Source organism: Glandiceps talaboti, chromosome 17 (genome assembly GCF_964340395.1).
Source record: "Glandiceps talaboti chromosome 17, keGlaTala1.1, whole genome shotgun sequence".
In the NCBI taxonomy this organism is placed as follows: domain Eukaryota; kingdom Metazoa; phylum Hemichordata; class Enteropneusta; family Spengelidae; genus Glandiceps; species Glandiceps talaboti.
The window spans coordinates 10,698,553-10,723,474 of record NC_135565.1 but is presented as its reverse complement, the minus strand read 5'-3'; the positions used below and the strand labels follow the sequence as shown (position 1 = coordinate 10,723,474).

The 24,922-nt window shown below is 33.5% G+C and overlaps 1 protein-coding gene across 1 annotated transcript in view; it reads right to left on the bottom strand.

The window, feature by feature from the left end:
* Positions 1 to 567: 567 nt before the first annotated feature.
* The window catches only part of LOC144448056 (putative ATP-dependent RNA helicase DDX60), a 48,669-nt gene continuing 24,314 nt past the window's right edge, over positions 568 to 24,922 (bottom strand). The window contains 21 exon segments of the mRNA XM_078138206.1: positions 568 to 2,238; positions 2,848 to 2,910; positions 3,790 to 3,941; positions 5,549 to 6,000; positions 6,366 to 6,463; positions 6,465 to 6,514; positions 7,599 to 7,711; positions 7,983 to 8,112; positions 8,467 to 8,571; positions 8,869 to 9,069; positions 9,859 to 9,963; positions 10,842 to 10,991; positions 11,652 to 11,796; positions 12,358 to 12,519; positions 14,193 to 14,368; positions 15,412 to 15,543; positions 16,107 to 16,211; positions 17,324 to 17,469; positions 17,628 to 17,716; positions 18,247 to 18,362; positions 19,463 to 19,558. Coding sequence (XP_077994332.1) covers positions 2,118 to 2,238; positions 2,848 to 2,910; positions 3,790 to 3,941; positions 5,549 to 6,000; positions 6,366 to 6,463; positions 6,465 to 6,514; positions 7,599 to 7,711; positions 7,983 to 8,112; positions 8,467 to 8,571; positions 8,869 to 9,069; positions 9,859 to 9,963; positions 10,842 to 10,991; positions 11,652 to 11,796; positions 12,358 to 12,519; positions 14,193 to 14,368; positions 15,412 to 15,543; positions 16,107 to 16,211; positions 17,324 to 17,469; positions 17,628 to 17,716; positions 18,247 to 18,362; positions 19,463 to 19,558 — 2,907 coding nt within the window. The 3' untranslated portion in view covers positions 568 to 2,117.

The following is a 24,922-nucleotide window of genomic DNA, read 5'->3' as shown; positions in this document are numbered from 1 at the left end:
TATATCATTTATTGGATCATCATGTCATTAACAATTCTTAACCTAAATACCTTTAAGAACATTCCAACCAAATATCAGACCGAGTAGTTTTTGAGAGTAAGTTTTTGACCAAAAATAACTTTCTTTTTTGTCACAAATCATACACTGGTGGTAATATCATTTTGACTGGAACAATTTCCAAACTAGACACACAGGTAATATACTCAGCAAATAGCATGGCAATCGGTCCATCAGTTTTTGACTTTAAGTTGTTTACACCCCCCCCCACCACCCCCACATAGACAGGCAGACTCTTTGCCATACCTATAGCACTACTGAACCTTACTAGTTCAGTTGTGCTAATAAACCCAACATACAGCGTACATAAATACTAACAGACTTCATTGTGCTGGGTTTCATCATTGACTTAATAGTTAATGCATGTCAAAGATATGTCAGGGAGGACATTACTGAATGGTACCCAGACTTCAACAATATAGCAACACATCCTTCAATTGTCAGGGCTTTAGTATACTGACACAAGAACAGTAAGGAGAACTTGCAATGCATTTTTATTTCAACAGATTGTATAAAACAGCTATGACAATTTTCAGAAAATTACAAAGTAACAAATCATGAAAGCATCAAAGGTATCAAAATTAGTGATATTTGTAGAGAAATAATTTCAGTTGATTGTTACATGTAAAAGTTTGGCAAGGCCAAATAAATAAAAAAAATTGTGTGGTTCCAATAATACCCGATCTCAAAATAGGGTGGGTATGTAGAATTTTTTTATATTTTTTTAAATCATCGATGTGATTGCCGCTTTCTGTATGATACACAGAAAACATTGTGCAGTATGCTGTATTCTACCAGTTTTTTCTTAATCAGATGAAGCAATGACATCATCAAATCTCACTATTTCTTGCATGACTTTGCAATTTTTTTCAATATTTCGATAATTATTTCGAATTACCTTAAAGTGGCTATATGGATAAGAATTTGGCATTTATGTCGGATTTTTTATTATATATAACAATTTTATCATGGCATCCGACTTGAAAAATCGATGTGAAACAGCATAGATCAAATCTGTTTTTGTCACCCAATACCTTGTGAAAAGCTGAAAAACGTGTAAAAAGTTTGTTATTGTACATACAATAACAAACATTTTACACATTTTATTAATCTTTTGCAATTTATTGAGTTACAAACAAGGACTTCGCATATGTTGTTTTATACTGAATTTTCAAGTAGGACGCCATGATAAAATTGTTTTTATAAATTAAAAATCCAAAATAAATACCCAATCCTCATCCATATGGCCACTTCAAAAAAGTCATCATCTATGATGTTATGTACAGTCTTCTGGCTGTGAACTGTCCTTGTACAATTAGCTGTATGCCCAATATCACAAACTTTCCATGCCTAAATTCAATAACCTTGAACCCGAAAGAAAATGAGTTTTAAGATATATTAAATAAATACTGTAATATGCAATATCACCTTATCTATATGTCAGAGTGAAAATATTTGTATTTCATTCAGTGTGGTTCCTTACCATACCTCATTTAACATCCACATATTACTAGTATCACAAAATTTCATAAACAATCACAATTCTCAATATAACAACAAAATGCTTCCTTTACCGTCAATCTTTCACAACAAGGAAATTAATATGTTTGAAAATGTCATCCTGTTTCATTATTATTGTTTGTGTTAAGGCACTTGTTATGTTACATCATAACTATTATGATATATGATTAACATATATATCAAACATATCACATACATGTAGAAGCCGACATTTTATATCATCTATCTAGATTTGCCAAAAAGTATCTGTATATTATTTTTGTCATTTATGTTCACTTGTTTTTAGCATCATCGTCTTATCTTTTATAATATTATTATTTGAAAAACAAAATGACTGTTTTGAATCCCACGTCTTATGTGCACTCCTGTGGCTTACCACACTTAAACAACTAAATAATTCATATGTACATGTTTTTATATGTTGGCACTCGGGTTAGTCATTGTCAAAAATATAACTTAAAATTTCATTGTTCCGATTGATGCATAGTTATTTTTTATCACTTTTACATCTTCATCACCAATTGGTCTTTCCGTACACTCTAATCTTGCCCAATATGGAATGCGTCATTATATTTTTGACGATACTCTTCTTTCAATTGCTGAAAGGCCAGCACAACTTCATCATCACGGTCTTGAGGGCCAAGTGCTTCCATGGCAACACTGAAAGATGTAATTAGAATATATTACATATAAGCATGCAATGACTGTAATTATATGGTATTTACAAAACATCACCAATGGCATTGTAGCACAACTGTGCAATTCTTAAAAATGTTCACCCACATGCTGATCCATGCTAGGTATAGGTGTTCATTGCTGTTGCCTATCTGCAGCCCTGTTGTTATCTTTGCAATATACACGATCATTTGGCTGTTGCTGTGGGTGAGATCATGTTGCTACACATATCTGCATTTCTTGAATGGTCGATCGTGCACTTATCTATAAATCGTTCATGTTATATTTGTAATATACATCATCATTTGGCTATTGCTATGGGTGTAGTCCTGTTACTAGGCACATTTGCATACATTTATTGAATGTTTATTCAATTGTCCATTAAAACCTGTTATCTTTGTAATATATGCGATTATTTGACTGTTACTATAGGCGTGGTCTTGTTGCTAGGCATATTTGCATACACTTTTAGAATGTTTCTTCCCTTGTCTAAGAATCCCTGCTGTTAGCTTTGTGAACTATACCATTGTAATAGTAATCTCTGGTACATATACATGTATAATATAATATTATATTTCCTTAGTATAGGCTTACCTTATGGCTTTGATAGTGAAATAGAAGTCTTTTAAACTATCAAAAACCTCTCCTGATGACATTCTACAGCAAAGAAATAAAACACAGTAAATATTCAAAATGATTTAAAACGTTATATGGGATCTTTATTTAAACAATTGTGGAAAGTGGACTTTCTTTCAAGAACATTGTAGGAGTAATTGTGTATTCTTACAAGTATATTACTTGAATAGCAATGTTATGGAATATGGAATATCTTATTTACATCATGTTAATTTGTAGACAGACAATTGCACAGTCACATAGTTCAGTGTATAACATGTACCTTTTGTAAATGTTTGGCTTATATCATTACTTTCTCACACGAGTATACTTATTGTATACTTCTTTAGAACAGTACTAATTAAATTTTGCAGTATTGGAATTGAAATTGTTAAAATAATGTTGAAACTGAGTCCAAAATACATTGACTATTCCAAATGGTCAATTGCATGGTCATTATATGCACAAAAAATTGGAAATAGGCTATTTTTCTTCACCACTTTGTGCATAATATGGGTGATTTTTAAGGTCTGTGGCTTGAAATTCCAGCAAACCACAGAGACCTATGAAGCATCTCTGGTTTGTGGAAAGAAAGAAAGAAAAGAGTTCGGACATTTAGTCTAAAGTGGTGTGACAACACTAATTTTTTTAAATATTTTTTTTATTCTCAACAAATCTGTCACTCAATCTACTATTTATCACAGGTGCTGTTATTTTCATTTAGCACTTAGAGCAAGTGTGTATGTGGGGCAGATGTAATTTCCTTGTTCATAATTGGCTCTTCAGTTATCTTCACTGAAGTAGTAGGACAAACAACTGATGCGGGGGTGTTTGAGTGATGCGTGTGCTGCCAGAAACACTTATTTTGGGGGTTTTAATTTTAGTCGTAATGTTCTTGAAGAAAACAATTGCATTTCATACCTGTTGTCATTCATTAATGTAGTTTTGGAACCATGCTTAAAGAAATCTAGGGCAAACGCATTCAGTTCCATCTTTCTTCCTTTACGATCTATAGGTCTGTGTGGTAGTATTGGTATAATGCCATCCTCCAAATAAATACCTTCACGTACACACTATAATAATAAAAATAAAAAAGATTGAAATTCATTACAACAAGACAAATAGTTAAACCATGACATAATCAGTGCCCTAGGGAACATCTGCTCTTATGCCCTGATATCAGGATTTGGTGGGGCTAATTAATGGACCACTAGGGAACAACTGCTGTTATGCCCTGTTATCAGGGTTTGGTGTAGTCTATCAGCTAGCCCTCGGATGTTCTTCCGATAAAATATGACACACAGCCGAACAACGCTATCGAGGATGGAACAACACTAGCGAATGTCATCAGGATATAAATAACTGCCAATCAGAGAACCGTATTAGCGACAAGCACAAACAGAGGACAATAGCTAAATTTCCATGCATATTCATCTTAAGGAGGGGCTTGTATAAATAACCACCAATGCGTTAACTGAAATGTGTGAATGACAACGTCTACACTCATCAAACTCACAATTACCAAACCAATTAGCCATAGTAATGATGTAAATGTGTTTGTCAACACTTGCATGCAGAGATTCCCTGAGGTCATAGGTTATTGAATATATTAAAGTATATATATGCATATATGGCCCAACCCTTAACCCACCGCTTATTGTAATCTCAATGGAATGTCCGGTCTGAAAATGACATTCTCTAGACTGTTCGGGCAAGCCCTGACATGCGAACTTCGTTCGCTTATAGTTATAGCATCGAAAGAAAGCCTGAACGTCTAAGCAGCAAGACTAGGATTGGTGAGGCTAATTAATGTTCCTGATGTACACGATGTAATCACAGCTTACAGATTATTGTGTTGACATATAGTTTTAAACAACCTCAATCAACTCCTGGCTCTAACTTCAGTTTCAGCATATTGTTGACATAAGAAGTGATTTGTTTGACCATAAATGGTGAAATTACCTGATATGCATGCATGCATCATAAGATTGTTATATTGCCTGGGTATATAGGAGTTGGTTTAATTCTAAGATAACACAGATGGGGTTTGAATACCATTCTTTTAGTGGAGTGGTTTTCTAATTTATATATGACAAAATGTGGTCCCATCACAATTAACATTGGTCATTCATGGATGTCTGTACATTCATATCAAACATATCTGTCTTACATGCTTTATATGCCAAATTTGTAATTATTTCAGATATGAAGATATACTTGCTGGGCAAGTGAAGCAAATATTATGATGTGCAGTATGAGAGTACATGTACCCTGTGAAAAACTGTGATTTTGCAAAATACGTTGTCAACGTTTTGAAATGCACCCGAGTGACAACTGTTATTTGCAAATAGAAACAATGTATAAAGCAAATACACGCACCTTTAGCTCAGGGTCTTAAGTGGCCTCCTGACTTGGTGTAAATTACAGTAATAGTCCTATAATACTGTATGTACAAACCTATATTCAGGACATTTTCTCGATATGAATGTTCTATTTTATACTTTTGCAATAAAATGAAAAAAAGGAGAACATATTGTACTTGTCTGTATACAAAGACATTTGAAATGGTGGACTTAGATTCAGCCTTACAAGATAACTATCTTGAATCATTCCTAGAACAAGAGTCGGTAAATGGTGTTAAAATTACTCTATACAGTACCCAGATTGAAATGAAACCTACCTGCAACATATCACCGGTAGATGCATTCAGATCTTTATCAGTGAGACCGGATAGTGCTGTGAACACTGACACTGCTTTGAAGCTATTGCATGTCTTTTCTAATTTGGCAACCAATCCAGTAGTTTCAGCGCCAGGTGTTTCTTTGTTCTGTGTGTCTGATATCACCTGATCAGATACTGGTATACTGGTAGCGGTTGCAGCATCAGTTATTTCTTTGGTCTGGATCACCTCATCAGATACTGTTATATTGGTACAGGTTGCAGCACCAGGGGTTTCTTTGGTCTGGGTGTCTGATACCACCTCATCAGATACTACCATATCAACAGCATGTTGAGTGGCAGCAGTCACAGCTCCTGGTTTGTCATTGGTAGGAGTGTTAGTCACCACCCTATCAGAATTTATCTCTTCTGCAGCAGTTGAAGATGTTTTCTTGGTATGGATGGATGTAAACTCTGCAATTTTAATACAATAGAACAGTAAAGAGCAGTGAATTACATTCAATTTTAACATGCATAAAAAATATAAACACTTAATTCAAGAATATACCTAGATAACAGCACAAGGGATAATTGAAGTATAACAAAATCCATGGTCATGTTTATATCATTAACTAAATACAAAACCAACACAGTATACATGGTGTTTGTGTATTATCTTTTTGGTGTTTATCTAAACATGAAACCTTGTGATCAGGCTCACTGATCTTGATAGTTCATTTAATAGCTTTGACTCGGTCTAGGGAAATGGACTGTAATATGATGTCTACTAGGACCCAAATAAGTTTTGGATTGCTGTAAAACTTTCAGAGCTTCCTTACCTATGCCAGATATAGGAAGCCTAGTTAATTCACTCTCATCAGTAAGTTCTTCTGCCATACTTTTGATGTACAAGTCAAAAACTCTTTGCACTTCTCTAGTGTTTTTCCAAGAGCTGGTGGAAGAGATCAGGTAAGGGTTCCAATATGACCTGAAAATGAATATAATGACAGTTTTGAAAATCAGAATTGTTCTAATATTTCTACTTTTTCCATTAACCTCCACCCTTTCCAGCTCCTTCCAAACAAACACCTCGCCTAGAGATATATAAAGCATACTATCCAAATAAAAGAACTGTCACTGTATATATTCCACTAAGTCAGTAACACAATTTATGTTGCCTTATGAATTCATTGTCTAGAGGCTACCTGCGGCTTCAAATCTCTTCTCAATGAGATCTAGTCTGTAAACTACATTGTGTTGTTCAGCCCTATCAGGCTTCTTAAAACTATGATGATGAGTGTGCTCTGATAGTGTGACACAAATGTCTCACAGACTAAAGGAGATCTTGAGATGACATTTCAAATTCAAAGGAAGTACACACACAGTCATTACCATCATGTCTTTGTTAATCAGTCACAGAATTCTACCCAACAATACGTTAGTGTACACTGTGTGTTGGGGAAGGTACATACAATGTAATTTCAAAATATGGTATATTTATCAGCTCCGCATTATTATCAGCTCAGGATGCTTAAATGGTTAACATTTTTCTAACAGTTGGGGGTTTTACTCGATCATTTTCATGAACGTCTTTTGGTTCATGATTTCTCATTTAGGTAGAGGAGGTGAAGAGAGATGTTGAGATTTGAAGCCTGTGATAACATCTAGACTAATAAATTAATTAACACAAAATTATCACATACTTATTTTAACAATAATATGCAATTGATTGTAAATGAAAAATTATGATACCATATTTGTTTATCTTTCAACAAACCAAACTGGAATATATATATATTATATATATTATATATATATATATATATATATATATATATATATATATATATATATATATATATATATATATATATATATATATACACACACTTTGCCGAACTGCAACCAACTTGCGCATAATGTGTTCGGAAAACTTGGACTATATATATATATATATATATATATACACACACTTTGTTTGTTTTCACAACAAATAAAATCAAAATTATATCGAACCCTTTCAATTCTTTTTCAAGATTGTTGCTACAACTTTTGTAATAAAGTTTTGTTACCATTGAGGAAGACCGTCCGACAGCATTTCCAGCTTGTATCCGATGTCGACCAAACAAGTTTGCCAGAACTGCAACCAACTTGCGCATAATGTGTTCGGAAAACTTGGACTCACCTATGATAGGTTAGAATAATGAGACATGTGACCAAATTTTATACAAATGAGAAAATTATGTGTTGGCAAATAGAATATGACATTCGTAGTCTAGCAAAAGAGAGGGCGCTCTCACGTGACCTCAGGTCAAATTTTCACCATGTTCTTGCTTCCAGGTGGTACATGTTTATTCAATGCAGTGGTAGCGGTAATATTATTCATGTATAAGTTTATTAAAGTTAGGTGTCATGGATATTTTTTTAGCTGAATGCGAAAAACTTACCAGGCTCACGCTTGCAAAGTTTATGAAATGCTCCTCTTCTTAAGAATGTGACAAGAACGAAGTTGGATGGTTCATGATAATGCAGATGAGTTGCTAGTCCAGCTAAACCTTGTGGAATGCCATTTATGTCCAATAAGCCCTGAGAACAGAGTTGTACAGTAGTTAGAACTATTTCACCTACATTACAATTGCAATTATTAGTAGTCAAAACTATGTATAGGTGGATAGCTCGCCTTGCATATGTTTACTTGCTAGTACACTGCATTTACTAAAGACAAAATACGCCATAGTCTGGTCATTACTGTAAGGAGATTTTTCACAACAACGCCTCTAGAGGGTGCTATTCAGATTTTGGCCTGAAGTGTGGTTCAAGTTGAAACTCCCACCTTAATGTAAATTTTGACAAAATTCTTGGTTAATCGAAAACATATGTTCCTTTCATTTTCACCTGTTTAAATTTTTTGAAAAAATCTTTATTAATTATAATTCTTACCTTCCTGATCAGGTATTCAATGCTGAACAAAAAGTAGTGCTTGATTTGGGTTGTCATTTCTGGACGATCATGACACAGGAAAGGGTGTTTAAGAAGTGACAGAGCCTAGAAATTAAACAAAGATGACATGTTAACATTATTTTTTTGCAATGAGAATTTTTCACATTTGTGAAAGGGGCACATGCCGAGTTTATACATATTTGGGTATAGATTTTGCTAGATATTTAAAATGTACTTGTGGTGCTTACTGAAGCACACTTGCACAACTTGCAATTGACTGAACTCGAACCTGATAAAAGTTACCGACACTAATTATGTCTATATCATATGTGCTTGTCTAATTGCTGTAATTGCACTGGTGTTATTTCATGAGTTTTGTATGGACGTTGGCATAATTATTACCTTTCCGAGGGCATCCTTTGGGAGATCAGCATTGCCTGCCAACAACATCAGTCTTAACACAAGTGTTACAGAGATTGGAAAGTTGCCTTTCAAATGTGGTACATTTGCCATTATCAGTCTTTCAATCTTGGGCTTTGGTAGTCCAAAGAAAATAACATTACCAACTGGATCGAAACCACGACGACCGGCACGACCAGACATCTGTAAATACATGTATATAAACCATGACAGATACAAAGCCGGAAAGAGTTGATTCATGATGTGGATTTAGTGGCATCTATTTTCTTTTGTATTAGTTTCTTTGTCACGATATGACGAAATCCAATGATGCAGATAAATGTAAGCATGGCATACATAGAGTATACTTGCAGGAGTGCTTGTAGTGTTGTCTGCAGTCACACTTTCACCAGCGTACTTGTCAAAAGTGTAGCAGAAGACACAGCATGCATGAGTGCACACATTCTTGAGTGTGCAAAGCTTGAACATAGGGTTCTGTAGTGTTATATAACTTCTGCTTAACCAAAACAGCAAATTACATAAAAATCATACACTGCTACCATGCAGTTTCATGTACAATGAATAGTCATGCACTCATTTGTATACCATTTCCATGTAGGTATTGCACTATGAAGTTTTTTCATATTGCTCTGTAGTACAAATATCTCTATAAGATATATGCACATCAGTGCAAAGTAATCATTCATACATTTAATAATATTTACATGTCAAGACCTGTTTTGTATAAGATATTATTTCTACAGTGTCTATATTTGTCAAAACCTTGGCACCAAAATGCCTGCATCTAATTGCAGTGTGTTTAAATTGTTAATGACATTCAGACTAAAATGTAGCAAGATATTGTGATTATGCTTTCTTTAAGTGAACAATATGCAATTTCTTATCAGTTTGTGTGTGGTTGTATCAAACAGAGCTGGAGAATGACACATTGAATTGTGTTGTACAAATGCTGGAAATTATACAAATACATACCTGTCTGTATTGCGTAGCATCAAGATACACAGAATCCCCAGCAAATATCACAGTTTTACATGGCATGTGTATCCCAAGGGCCAGTGTACCAGTCGCTACAACTACCTATGGATACAGAAGTTGTTTTAATTGATATTGTTAATTCATGATCAGACTGGATAACATTTGCATGAATGAGTGGATGTTAATTTTCTGTTACTTGCAACAGTTACTCTTTTTTTGTGTAGCGACTACAAATTGTTTGCCAAAGGTCCATTAATTGTCAGAAGTACATCATTATATCACTTCAAGTTAGCTCTCTGTATACACACTATAGTTTTATTCACCCCTCCAACCCCCCATTTATCCCCCCCCCCCCCCAAACACACACATATGAAATGAAGAATTGAAGTTCTCGGTGTCATTAATAATGTGGTTACCACCATAGCCCCATCAATTGATGTTGGACAAATATAATTGTGTAAATTACCATACATTTGAACAAAATAATTACATTTTATAAACTGGCCATTCTAATTTCTAAGTCACAATTGACAACTAGGTCATTTCTTTTCCAGTTCTTGAAATACATTGAGTAAAATACATGAGTAAAAATATTCCAAATCACAATTATTTTTTCCCAATTTTCATAATTTATACTCAAGGTGGTATAATGATAATAAAAACAATAATAATATAACTTTATTTCCATTTGCATAAATGCATTGGAAATTGGCTTTCCATGTGAACTCATAAAAAGAGGTGAATAAAATTGAAAACTAAAGATTGGAAAGAAAACGTCAATTGAATAAAACATTAAATAGAAAATGCAATATACGAATAAAATATTCACAATATTTTTCTTCATTGAAGCCAAAATACCTGTGACCTAAGGAGTTTATCACAACTTGGAGTGACAAGGCCCCTTAGGTCATTGCTCATATTTTTCCTTGGCTGAAGGAAGAAAGGTATTAGGGATTACTATGTAATTACTGAGAACTTACTTTGAGATATTTTGTACGGAACAAAGTTTCAACTGCCATTCTCCATTTATTATTCAATCCAGCATGATGATATGCAATCCCACGTTTAATATATCTTAACATCTGATTTGATCCATCAAATTGGACCCGTCTCAATATCTTGCCCAAATCCTTTTTAAAAAGGATAAAAGAAACAACAGATTAAATTTGAAATGTGTGTGACTGGAGGCTGGCAAATAGCAAAAGGGAGCTAATCAGTGGTCAGTCCCCATTCAAAGAGGTTTAGTCAAATGGAAATCCTATCTACTTGTGGTGATGATTACTGTGAATACATTTATTTAAGTGTACAGAATTTTAGTGAAAAGACAATTTTTATATTAATTTACCCTTTATTTTGGTAAATAACTTGCGCCTGACTTCTTATTGTGACATCAGAATGACAGTTAATGTAATTGATTTAAAAGAAATATACCCATTGCATTTATTTATCAGAATTTACAAGTGAAAAACATTTCATTTGTTTCATGTCACCAACCACCTGTCATTAGATTATAAACAGGCATCATGAAGAAACATCCAGAAGAGGACATCAATCTGTTGCCACTCAAAACAACTATGAATCCAGTAGGATAGGATAGATTGTAATTACTCCATTATGTTTAAAAGTATAGCTTCTATAAATGGTTACTTTCAGATACAAAGGTACACTGTTCTAACACATAAATACATGACTGTTGATGTTAGTTAAAGTACCTCCTTTGAAATTGAATGGGGCTAAGGTACAAATGTACACTGTTGTAACACATCATGTGATGATATTACTTAAAGTACCTCCTTTGAATGGGTTCCTTGAGATGCAAAAGTACACTGTTCTAACACATAATCATCATCCATTAATTTCTTTTCATCTTCTTGAATTACAGAACTATCTTCATCGTCATCATTGTCATCAGGTTGGTTCTTCTTGTCTGTTTTCCTAAAAGGAAAAAAAAAACTTGATATAATTAGAACATAATGGTCCTAGCTAAAGGATCCTCCACTTTGGAGGGTAAAATGTCAGAAGCAGAGTTTACAACTTATTTGATGCTGATGGAAACATTAAAAGTTTTACATAAACCCAAAACTAAACTTTACGTCTATGTTTGTCTTCACTGACACTGAAATAATATTCTGGTATTCTAGCCCACTTGATACAATAGCAGCAGTTTTCTTGACAATGGATCATGGCTTCCTTCTTGAAACATCTATGTGAAACAACATAGACCAAGTCTGTATTACAATCAATAAATTACAAAAGATTAATAAATGTGTAAAAATGTTTGTTATTGTATGTACAATAACAAATATTTTTACACATTTTTTAGCTTTTAGCAATTCATTGAACTACAAACAAGGACTTAGCAATATGTTGTTATACATTGATTTTCAAGTGGAAACAATGATGAAATTGTTTTATAAATAAAAAATAAAAAACCAAAAATAAATGCCAATCATCATTAAGTCACATTTTTATATATAAAGATGTAAATGTATTCACTTGTCACGTTGTCTTTTAGCAGACTTTTGTTGTGATTTACCCACTCTGCCAGCTCTTCTACCTCGCTCTGAGTTTCGAAACTTTTTTTTGATTTCCTCCTCTCTCCGTTCAAATTCTTTTGTAATTGCCTTTGCCAATATCTCACAGAAATTTCGGTCAAAGCTGAAAAAGACAATTTTAAAAAAGAGATAAGACTTACAGAATAGTGACAAAGTCTTCAACTGGACATCAATAATAACATAATAATTATACAAAGAATACTAAATGTTGATTTTAGTATAGTGCTGTCCCACTCTGTGCTCAAAGCGCATTACAAATATTACCCATCGCTCGGATCTATAGCAGCACAACGACCATTTTACTTCTTCAACTCCCTGGGGAGCATACAATCCATTGCAGTCTTTATAAGTGCATAGGATTAAAACATTCACATTGCAACCTCTATACTACCAGGTCCCTAAATATACAGCTGGGTTGACTATCAGGGTAGGCACACTCATGGTTAAAATCTTACCCAAGGACTTCAACCATTCTGAAACAAACAACAGTGACGGAGATTGAACCTGCATGCTGCAGATTCAAAGCCAGCCATTTTAACCATTCGTCCATCATGACTCCAAATTATATTGTCAATCAAATGATATAAAAAGAGAAAGGATAAATCCACAAATTATTGTGAACATATTTTGATATATTTATAGGTGTTCATAAAATTTAGCAGTAAGACAATTATTCATTGGTAGACATGTAGCTCCATTTTGACAATATCTTAGATAGAGATGATCACCAAATATCACAAGCTCAAAATTGAACATAATTAATTTTGGGGGTGGGGATCTAGGGTCAGTGCAATTGCTGAACTTCATTTTTGCACTTCAATTCAAATTTCAAAATGTTCATGCCATCAATGATAACAGGTTTTATATTTACTACTGAGATAATGGTTAAGTTGATTAAAATTTAGTTGATTAAAATTTACTTCTAATGTGATACACAGTGCTGGGTTTCTGGTAATATATATTTCAATGTGTATATCATCAAGTTCTTATATTGAATTTGTATTGGTGTTTCTTATGTCACACTTGTGACATTCATTTAGGGGCAGGGTTTTTTTGATAGTTAGTGAATGTTTCTGTAAGAAGAATGCTAAATCTATGTATTTATTTACACTATCAAAACATAAACATGATAACAATTACATTATGTATGAGAGATTACATGTACTTGCACGGTTGCGTGCATACCAGTACTAGTGGTATTTTCAGAGCTGCACAATACCAAAAACAAATTACTGCATGTCGGCATGCAAATAATATGCAAATTAAGATGCAATCATTCATTTTACATGAAAGTGCAGGATTGCAGTGTCAGCTTACAGAAATTTGTTATGGGCAATATGGCAATATGTAAATACTACTGTAACCATTGAAGCAAGAATTGGTTTGATCTTGATAATTAACCCTGAAGAGCAAGGTCAAAGGTCAATGTTTCCAAAGATAGCTTGCATCAGATTATATGGGTTAGACACTTGAATGGAGTGTCTGTGTATTACAGTTTTTGAGTTACGCAGAAAATATTGATTTTTAACTACAAATATGTCAAATATGCATATACCACAAAACAAAGTGACATGTATATGTACCACATAATATGTCACGTAAGAAATAGGTATGAGTGATATAGCATATTGCCTGTCTGAGAAATGACATTATGGATGGATGAACGGATGCAGATGCACACACATGCACAGATACAGGCAGACAGATGGACGAACGGAGCCCAATATAATAGCACCCCCTGGAGAGGGAGGTGGCAAAAAACTAAATTTAACAAACCTGAAAACAATAGCTGGTAGTCTATCTTGTCTCTGAAGTTGCTCCAGGAGTGTCATGAAATTCATCATCATCATCAATTGTGAATTTGGTTGATATTTCGTCTTTTCCATGGATTTGTAGTGCTTGGTAATTTCATTCCGTGGGTATCTTTGTATACTTTCAATTACTTCCCTGGCCTAGAACATGAAACAAAATAATTACCAGTGGTGTTGTAACACAGCTGGTAAATATACTTACAGGAGAAGTCCAATCACAGTACCTTTCAGCTTTTGTATTTGATACAATCACACAGAAACCACTTTAAGATAGCAAAATTGAATATTGCTACATATTTTGACCCACAACCCGCATCTCTGATGCTATCATTTTCATTTGAACAATTTCCCAACTACCCACCAGAAGTAACATGACCACCAAATATTAAAGCAATCAGTCCTGAATTTTTTGACTTTAAGTTGTTTACACACATCCACACACACACAGAGACAGACAGACAGACAGACTCTTTGCCATGCTTATAGCACTACTGAACCTTATCAGTTCAGTTGTGCTAAAAAACAAAACAAATATGAACAGTTAATGTTGACTCCGAGTTAAATTTAGGTCAGGTACAATGGGGTGTTTAGAGTCACTTATCTTTAGTGATTTGATTATGTACTAAGTGTATTGATATAAGTTTCCTATGTAAGGAGGGTTCCAGGGTTAAAGTTCAGGGTTGCTGCTCAATGATTGAAACAAATGAAGGATATGCTAATATTGGATGACTTGTGATGTGTCAGGTACAAAAATTCAGTGTGAATGGGTCCAAAATCCAATTTAATTGTTTTACTACTTTGTGTCACCTTGTAGTCTGAACACAGTATACATTATGTATATATTGAACGTTAGTTCAGTAAGTTGCAAATAAAATTGCATTTTATCAAACTTTTACGATCACATATTGTATATTTATATATAAGATACATAAAGAGGGACTAAATATCATTAGGAAATATACACCTGTTAGTTCATGTTTCATGAACACCAAGGTACAATTCTCTTGATGTAAACATTTAGGAACTATGCCTTCTAAAAACCAAATTAAAAAATCCCAGTTATTTCTTCTAAATTATTGCTTTTTTATTTAAAAAAAAATAAAAAAATAAAACATATTTCTAAATCATTAATTCTTGGTCTATCAAACAAGATAACTACTGGATTTAGGTGGATTAATACATACCTTTGATGTTCCTTCTGGTGTTTGCAACCATCGCATTAATTCTTTCTTCACATCTTTCTCATATGTTCTGCTCTCACCTCTGGTGATAAAGAGCTTACTGTTGAAGTACCTGCTTGGTTCTAGATCATTAAGCTAAACAAAAAATAAGGAGAGAGAAAAAGTGGTACACATGTCAAACATTGGTTGTTTCATACATTTAGTCACTTCACGGTTGGAATTTCAAGTACAATCGACATGGTTTTTTTTTAATTAAACCATTCTCCAAAGATTTTTCTTGTAAAGATAGTTATAATTGTGTAATCTCTCTCTCTCTCTCTCTCTCTCTCTCTCTCTCTCTCTCTCTCTCTCTCTCTCTCTCTCTGGGCAAATTAATCTTTCACTAGATTTTTTCAGAAATGTGTTGAATACAAGAAATAATAAGGACTCTCTCAGAATGTAATAATACTGCAAAATAAAATGTAGAATATTCTATATTCTATTTCAATGACTGTAATTGCTTCTTAGAAATTGTCAATAAACACTGAAGATGAAAATGACATCATAATTTTCTTTAGATTTTCAATTATACATCATAATTTAACGTAACTTATTCTATTGCTACTATACAGAATGTTTGTCACTTTTAAATACTATCTACAAATTTGGGGAAATGATTAAAACAAAGACATTGATAGTCTTTTAAAATATATCTGCACCTGTTCTGGAAGAGATAATGACCACACATCCTTCATAAGATCATAGAGTTGTAGAGATTCATGTGATGAGAAAGACATGTCTCCCGGGAAACCATTCTTCTTCAACTAATGACAAGACAAGAGTGAAAATTATAATTTAAAACAATCATAAGGTGTAAGGTTGATTATAGCGACAAAACACTAACAAATTTCAGAAAATAAGAATGTTACATATCATACCACACACAAGTCTAAACTGAAAATAAGGGTTCTGGTTGTTCTACATCATGATAACTTGTATCTATGTCACTGCCTGGTGCTTGAAATATGAGTCAAAACATTCCTAATTGCCAGTATTTTTCATGAATTATGGAGGGATAATTATATAATTATATATTCAGCCAGAAAACACTTAGTGACACATAGTGACAAGGTGACTCGTAGTGACAAGGCCCCTTAGGGCACTTGCATTTTCCTTGGCTGAACAAAACATATTTGAGGATAACATCCAATTATTGTCGAGAGAAAAGTGTACAGCAAGTATGTGATACCATGTATGCCACAGTTTCAAAACTATTTTGGTACTCATTTCCAGGTAAAGTGGCAATATGTGAAACAACACACAAATGTACCTGTAGACTATAGTCTATATTTTTAAAAAAATTGTAACTAATTAAGGGAACATCGCACAATGTCAAACAAACTCAATAAGTGAATTTCATTTGTTATGGAGAGGGGGGGGGGGTCTGGCATCAATACAATTGCTGAACTTCATTTTCGCACTTCTAACCAAATTTCGATGGAAAACTTTCACTCCTTCAATTATAACAGCTTTTGTATTTACTAATGAGATGTTGATAAGTTGATAAAAAATTAATGTACTGCTAACGTGAGATATGGTGCTGGGTTTCTGGCAGTACTTTAATGTGTTTATAATCATGTTTTAATATTACATCGATCACAGTGCTGTGACAGCTACAGTTTTCACCATAGTTTACATCATATATGACTGTTTGATGTCACACTTGTGAACATTCATTTAGGGGGAGGGGTTTTTGACCTAAATGAACGATGTTCGATTCTTGAGCTTGTGCGACATTGAGCGATCATCCCTAAGTTACCAAGAAATTGTTGAAAGTTTGTTACATACAGAAACAAGCCTTAAGACTTTTAGAAGATTTAAAAGAATCCTAAATAAATACCAATTACTCATCATCTATAGATATAATAATAATTACCTCTTTAAAAGACAATACGGCAGCAGGATGAAGAGTAACAAAGCCTTCCTTACTGTCCCGAGGCTCAGCTGATAACAATGTATTTGTGTCAGCAGTAGGCAAATACAGATACTTGTTCAGATCCGAGTAGCGTTCATGGTATGTCACTAATAACAAAATAAACATGTGAGCAATCAGTAAGAATTACTAGGTCTAAATATCTGATGAATTTGATGATAAACGTAAACAATCACAAAGGATATAAAATGCTGTAAAAATAATTGTTATATTAAGTTAGACCAAGTTGATTCTAATAAATTCCTACCTAGTCTCACTCTGTAAGAATTCAACCTTTTCCTTAGTCCTTGCTCGTCGTCAAGTTGTTTCCTGAAGTCCTGAGCCCCTTGCAGCCAGCTAGGGTATAAAAATGAAACAGAAACATGGTTTAGAATCAAAATTGTAAGTACAAATTTGTGTAACAGTCCTCAGAAGTGGTTTTAGGCTATTGTTAAAACAGGTAGACAACAACATTAAATCAATGTATAGCCATTGTTAATTAGTGCTATCATTTAGCCAACACTTTAGTCTTGCTGCCGGACCCTATAATGACCATTGTCCCTCAGTCTAAATTTCAGCATACGCAGCAGTGAAGATACAAGAACTGAGTGACTTGTCGGGATAAGTCCCTCTCTTCTCAAAATATACATGTACCCACCAATTGGCTATATTTCTGTCATTCCTTCCGCAGAAGTACATGCTCTCTGGCTTGCGAGAATGAGATTTAGCTGGCAATCTATGTAAATAGACTCAGAAGGTGCTGTAACATCTTTTGTACAAATGTAACTAAATTCATAACAGGAGCATTTCAAGAGATTAAGACTTGCATAGGTGGCATGTCAATGCTATGAAATAGGCTCAGAGAAGTATTTAATTGATACATTTACCTCTGTAAGTCTTTTGGGTTTCTTATTGTGGCTGACAGAGCAAGAAATGGACAGGGTATTGTGACCAGCAGATGTTCCCAGACTTCTGCACCAAACTCACTTCCAAGACAATGAACCTATTAATTTCATTAATTTAAAACATAATTAAGCACTGTGGAATTAATAAAGCAGGTTCTTTGCATAACATTTTATTAAATGACATGAAGCTATTAAAGTGGTCATATGGATGAGGATTGGGTATTTATTTTTTGACTTTTAATTTACAAAACAATTTTGTCATGGCTATAATCCTACTTGAAAAATGTATGTGAAACAATATATGTGAAGGTTTAATCCTATGCGCTGAAATGGCTGCAATGGATTGTATGCTGCCTGGGGAGTTGAGGAAGACTAAAGGGTCGTTGTGTCGTTCTGATCCAAGCCAGGGGTAATAATTATAAAGCGTTTTGAGCATGGTATGGGAAAGTGCTATATAAGAACCCAACAATGTGTAAAATTGTATGTACAATTACTAAAACTATTGTACATTTTTTATTTTAGCTTTTCGCAATCTATTGAGTTACAAACACAGACTTTAGTCATTTTCATTTCACACTGACAGTTCAAATAGAAAGCTATGATAACACTGTTAAATTATCAATTGAAAATCCAAAATAAATACCCAATCCTCATCCATATGGCCACTTAAACAGAAAAAATAAGTTGCATAAAAAGAAATACCATGTATAAGTAGCCTCTAAGCCCCATAGACTAATCTCTGACACTTTTATATATGTATACAAATAGGAATAAAAGGGAAACAGAGCAAAAACTCGCTGAACCGTAATAGAATCTGGATATGAAATACATTTATTATTAGAAGTAGTACATGTAATTATTAGAATCAGGCTTGAGGCCCATAAAAACAAGCCTAAAAAGTACTGACAAATAGTTGATTGGAGAGAATCACGGTACATACATGTACATGAATAGAAACACTGTATATTGTTAATAAAGATTCTGTTTTATAAATACACTCTTCGATATGCAAAGAATTATAATCACCATACATGTACTGTAAACTGTATTAACAATGTCATCAAATTAATGATTACTGAATATCTTATAATGTTAATGCAAAGATTTGATCTGTTCCATTTTTCCGAGTGGCAAAAAGTCACAAAATTGGCGAAATACAGCTACTTGCAATGTAAATGGTATATAAGCTGCTACCTACTTCATCAAATATAACATATTTCATCTTTTCTGTCCATTTTTGACGTCGTGGTGATAACAATAAGATTTCCAGACACTGGGGTACAGTCACAAGGATCTGTGAAAAAAAATGTATCTCCCCAATTAATTCCAAGCTATTCATCAAGCAAGATACAAATTAAAAATTTTGGTGTAATTCATTCTTGTGTCACCTAAAAATGTAACAATTGAGAGTATCTATACTACACAGACACAAATTACCTGACAATTGAGTGTATCATTACTACACCGACACAAATTACCTGACAATTGCATGAGAGTATCTGTACTACACAGACACAAGTTACCTGACAATTGAGAGTATCTATACTAACACAGACACAAATTACCTGATAATTGAGAGTATCTATACTAACACAGACACAAATTACCTGATAATTGAGAGTATCTATACTAACACAGACACAAATTACCTGATAATTGAGAGTATCTATACTAACACAGACACAAGTTACCTGATAATTGAGAGTATCTATACTAACACAGACACAAATTACCTGACAATTGAGAGTATCTATACTAACACAGACACAAGTTACCTGATAATTGAGAGTATCTATACTAACACAGACACAAATTACCTGATAATTGAGAGTATCTATACTAACACAGACACAAATTACCTGACAATTGAGAGTATCTATACTAACACAGACACAAATTACCTGATAATTGAGAGTATCTATACTAACACAGACACAAATTACCTGATAATTGAGAGTATCTATACTAACACAGACACAAGTTACCTGATAATTGAGAGTATCTATACTAACACAGACACAAATTACCTGATAATTGAGAGTATCTATACTACACAGACACAAATTACCTGATAATTGAGAGTATCTATACTAACACAGACACAAATTACCTGATAATTGAGAGTATCTATACTAACACAGACACAAGTTACCTGATAATTGAGAGTATCATTACTAACACAGACACAAATTACCTGATAATTGAGAGTATCTATACTAACACAGACACAAATTACCTGACAATTGAGAGTATCTATACTAACACAGACACAAGTTACCTGACAATTGAGAGTATCTATACTAACACAGACACAAATTACCTGACAATTGAGAGTATCTATACTAACACAGACACAAATTACCTGATAATTGAGAGTATCATTACTAACACAGACACAAATTACCTGATAATTGAGAGTATCTATACTAACACAGACACAAATTACCTGATAATTGAGAGTATCATTACTAACACAGACACAAGTTACCTGACAATTGAGAGTATCTATACTAACACAGACACAAGTTACCTGATAATTGAGAGTATCTATACTAACACAGACACAAATTACCTGACAATTGAGAGTATCTATACTAACACAGACACAAGTTACCTGATAATTGAGAGTATCTATACTAACACAGACAAGTTACCTGACAATTGAGAGTATCTATACTACACAGACACAAGTTACCTGATAATTGAGAGTATCTATACTAACACAGACACAAGTTACCTGACAATTGAGAGTATCTATACTAACACAGACACAAGTTACCTGACAATTGAGAGTATCTATACTAACACAGACACAAATTACCTGATAATTGAGAGTATCTATACTAACACAGACACAAATTACCTGATAATTGAGAGTATCTATACTAACACAGACACAAGTTACCTGATAATTGAGAGTATCTATACTAACACAGACACAAATTACCTGATAATTGAGAGTATCTATACTAACACAGACACAAATTACATGACAATTGAGAGTATCTATACTAACACAGACACAAGTTACCTGATAATTGAGAGTATCTATACTAACACAGACAAAAGTTACCTGATAATTGAGAGTATATCTATACTAACACAGACAAAAGTTACCTGATAATTGAGAGTATCTATACTAACACAGACACAAATTACCTGATAATTGAGAGTATCTATACTAACACAGACACAAATTACCTGATAATTGAGAGTATCTATACTAACACAGACACAAGTTACCTGATAATTGAGAGTATCTATACTAACACAGACACAAATTACCTGATAATTGAGAGTATCTATACTACACAGACACAAATTACCTGATAATTGAGAGTATCTATACTAACACAGACACAAATTACCTGATAATTGAGAGTATCTATACTAACACAGACACAAGTTACCTGATAATTGAGAGTATCATTACTAACACAGACACAAATTACCTGATAATTGAGAGTATCTATACTAACACAGACACAAATTACCTGACAATTGAGAGTATCTATACTAACACAGACACAAGTTACCTGACAATTGAGAGTATCTATACTAACACAGACACAAATTACCTGACAATTGAGAGTATCTATACTAACACAGACACAAATTACCTGACAATTGAGAGTATCTATACTAACACAGACACAAGTTACCTGATAATTGAGAGTATCTATACTAACACAGACACAAATTACCTGATAATTGAGAGTATCTATACTAACACAGACACAAGTTACCTGACAATTGAGAGTATCTATACTAACACAGACACAAGTTACCTGATAATTGAGAGTATCTATACTAACACAGACAAAAGTTACCTGATAATTGAGAGTATATCTATACTAACACAGACAAAAGTTACCTGATAATTGAGAGTATCTATACTAACACAGACACAAATTACCTGATAATTGAGAGTATCTATACTAACACAGACAAATTACCTGATAATTGAGAGTATCTATACTAACACAGACACAAGTTACCTGACAATTGAGAGTATCATTACTACACAGACACGAGTTACCTGACAATTGAGAGTATCTATACTAACACAGACACAAGTTACCTGACAATTGAGAGTATCTATACTAACACAGACACAAGTTACCTGACAATTGAGAGTATCTATACTAACACAGACACAAGTTACCTGACAATTGAGAGTATCATTACTACACAGACACGAGTTACCTGACAATTGAGAGTATCTATACTAACACAGACACAAGTTACCTGACAATTGAGAGTATCTATACTAACACAGACACAAGTTACCTGACAATTGAGAGTATCTATACTAACACAGACAAAAGTTACCTGACAATTGAGAGTATCATTACTACACAGACACAAGTTACCTGACAATTGAGAGTATCTATACTAACACAGACAAATTACCTGATAATTGAGAGTATCTATACTACACAGACACAAGTTACCTGACAATTGAGAGTATCTATACTAACACAGACACAAATTACCTGACAATTGAGAGTATCTATACTAACACAGACACAAATTACCAGATAATTGAGAGTATCTATACTAACACAGACACAAATTACCTGATAATTGAGAGTATCTGTACTACACAGACACAAATTACCTGATAATTGATAGTATCTATACTAACACAGACACAAATTACCTGATAATTGAGAGTATCTATACTAACACAGACAAAAGTTACCTGATAATTGAGAGTATCTATACTAACACAGACACAAATTACCTGACAATTGAGAGTATCTGTACTACACAGACACAAATTACCTGATAATTGATAGTATCTATACTAACACAGACACAAATTACCTGATAATTGAGAGTATCTATACTAACACAGACAAAAGTTACCTGATAATTGAGAGTATCTATACTACACAGACACAAATTACCTGATAATTGATAGTATCTATACTAACACAGACACAAATTACCTGATAATTGAGAGTATCTATACTAACACAGACACAAATTACCAGATAATTGAGAGTATCTATACTACACAGACACAAATTACCTGATAATTGAGAGTACCTATACTACACAGACACAAATTACCTGATAATTGAGAGTATCTATACTAACACAGACAAAAGTTACCTGATAATTGAGAGTATCTATACTAACACAGACAAATTACCTGATAATTGAGAGTATCTATACTAACACAGACAAATTACCAGATAATTGAGAGTATCTATACTAACACAGACACAAGTTACCTGATAATTGAGAGTATCTATACTACACAGACACAAATTACCTGATAATTGAGAGTATCTATACTACACAGACACAAATTACCTGATAATTGAGAGTATCTATACTAACACAGACACAAGTTACCTGATAATTGAGAGTATCTATACTAACACAGACACAAATTACCTGATAATTGAGAGTATCTATACTAACACAGACACAAATTACCTGACAATTGAGAGTATCTATACTAACACAGACACAAATTACCTGACAATTGAGAGTATCTATACTAACACAGACAAATTACCAGATAATTGAGAGTATCTATACTAACACAGACAAATTACCTGATAATTGAGAGTATCTATACTAACACAGACACAAGTTACCTGACAATTGAGAGTATCTGTACTACACAGACACAAATTACCTGACAATTGAGAGTATCTATACTAACACAGACACAAATTACCAGATAATTGAGAGTATCTATACTAACACAGACACAAATTACCTGATAATTGAGAGTATCTGTACTACACAGACACAAATTACCTGATAATTGATAGTATCTATACTAACACAGACACAAATTACCTGATAATTGAGAGTATCTATACTAACACAGACAAAAGTTACCTGATAATTGAGAGTATCTATACTAACACAGACACAAATTACCTGACAATTGAGAGTATCTGTACTACACAGACACAAATTACCTGATAATTGATAGTATCTATACTAACACAGACACAAATTAGCTGATAATTGAGAGTATCTATACTAACACAGACAAAAGTTACCTGATAATTGAGAGTATCTATACTACACAGACACAAATTACCTGATAATTGATAGTATCTATACTAACACAGACACAAATTACCTGATAATTGAGAGTATCTATACTAACACAGACACAAATTACCAGATAATTGAGAGTATCTATACTACACAGACACAAATTACCTGATAATTGAGAGTACCTATACTACACAGACACAAATTACCTGATAATTGAGAGTATCTATACTAACACAGACAAAAGTTACCTGATAATTGAGAGTATCTATACTAACACAGACAAAAGTTACCTGATAATTGAGAGTATCTATACTAACACAGACAAATTACCTGATAATTGAGAGTATCTATACTAACACAGACAAATTACCAGATAATTGAGAGTATCTATACTAACACAGACACAAGTTACCTGATAATTGAGAGTATCTATACTACACAGACACAAATTACCTGATAATTGAGAGTATCTATACTAACACAGACAAATTACCAGATAATTGAGAGTATCTATACTAACACAGACACAAGTTACCTGATAATTGAGAGTATCTATACTACACAGACACAAATTACCTGATAATTGAGAGTATCTATACTACACAGACACAAATTACCTGATAAT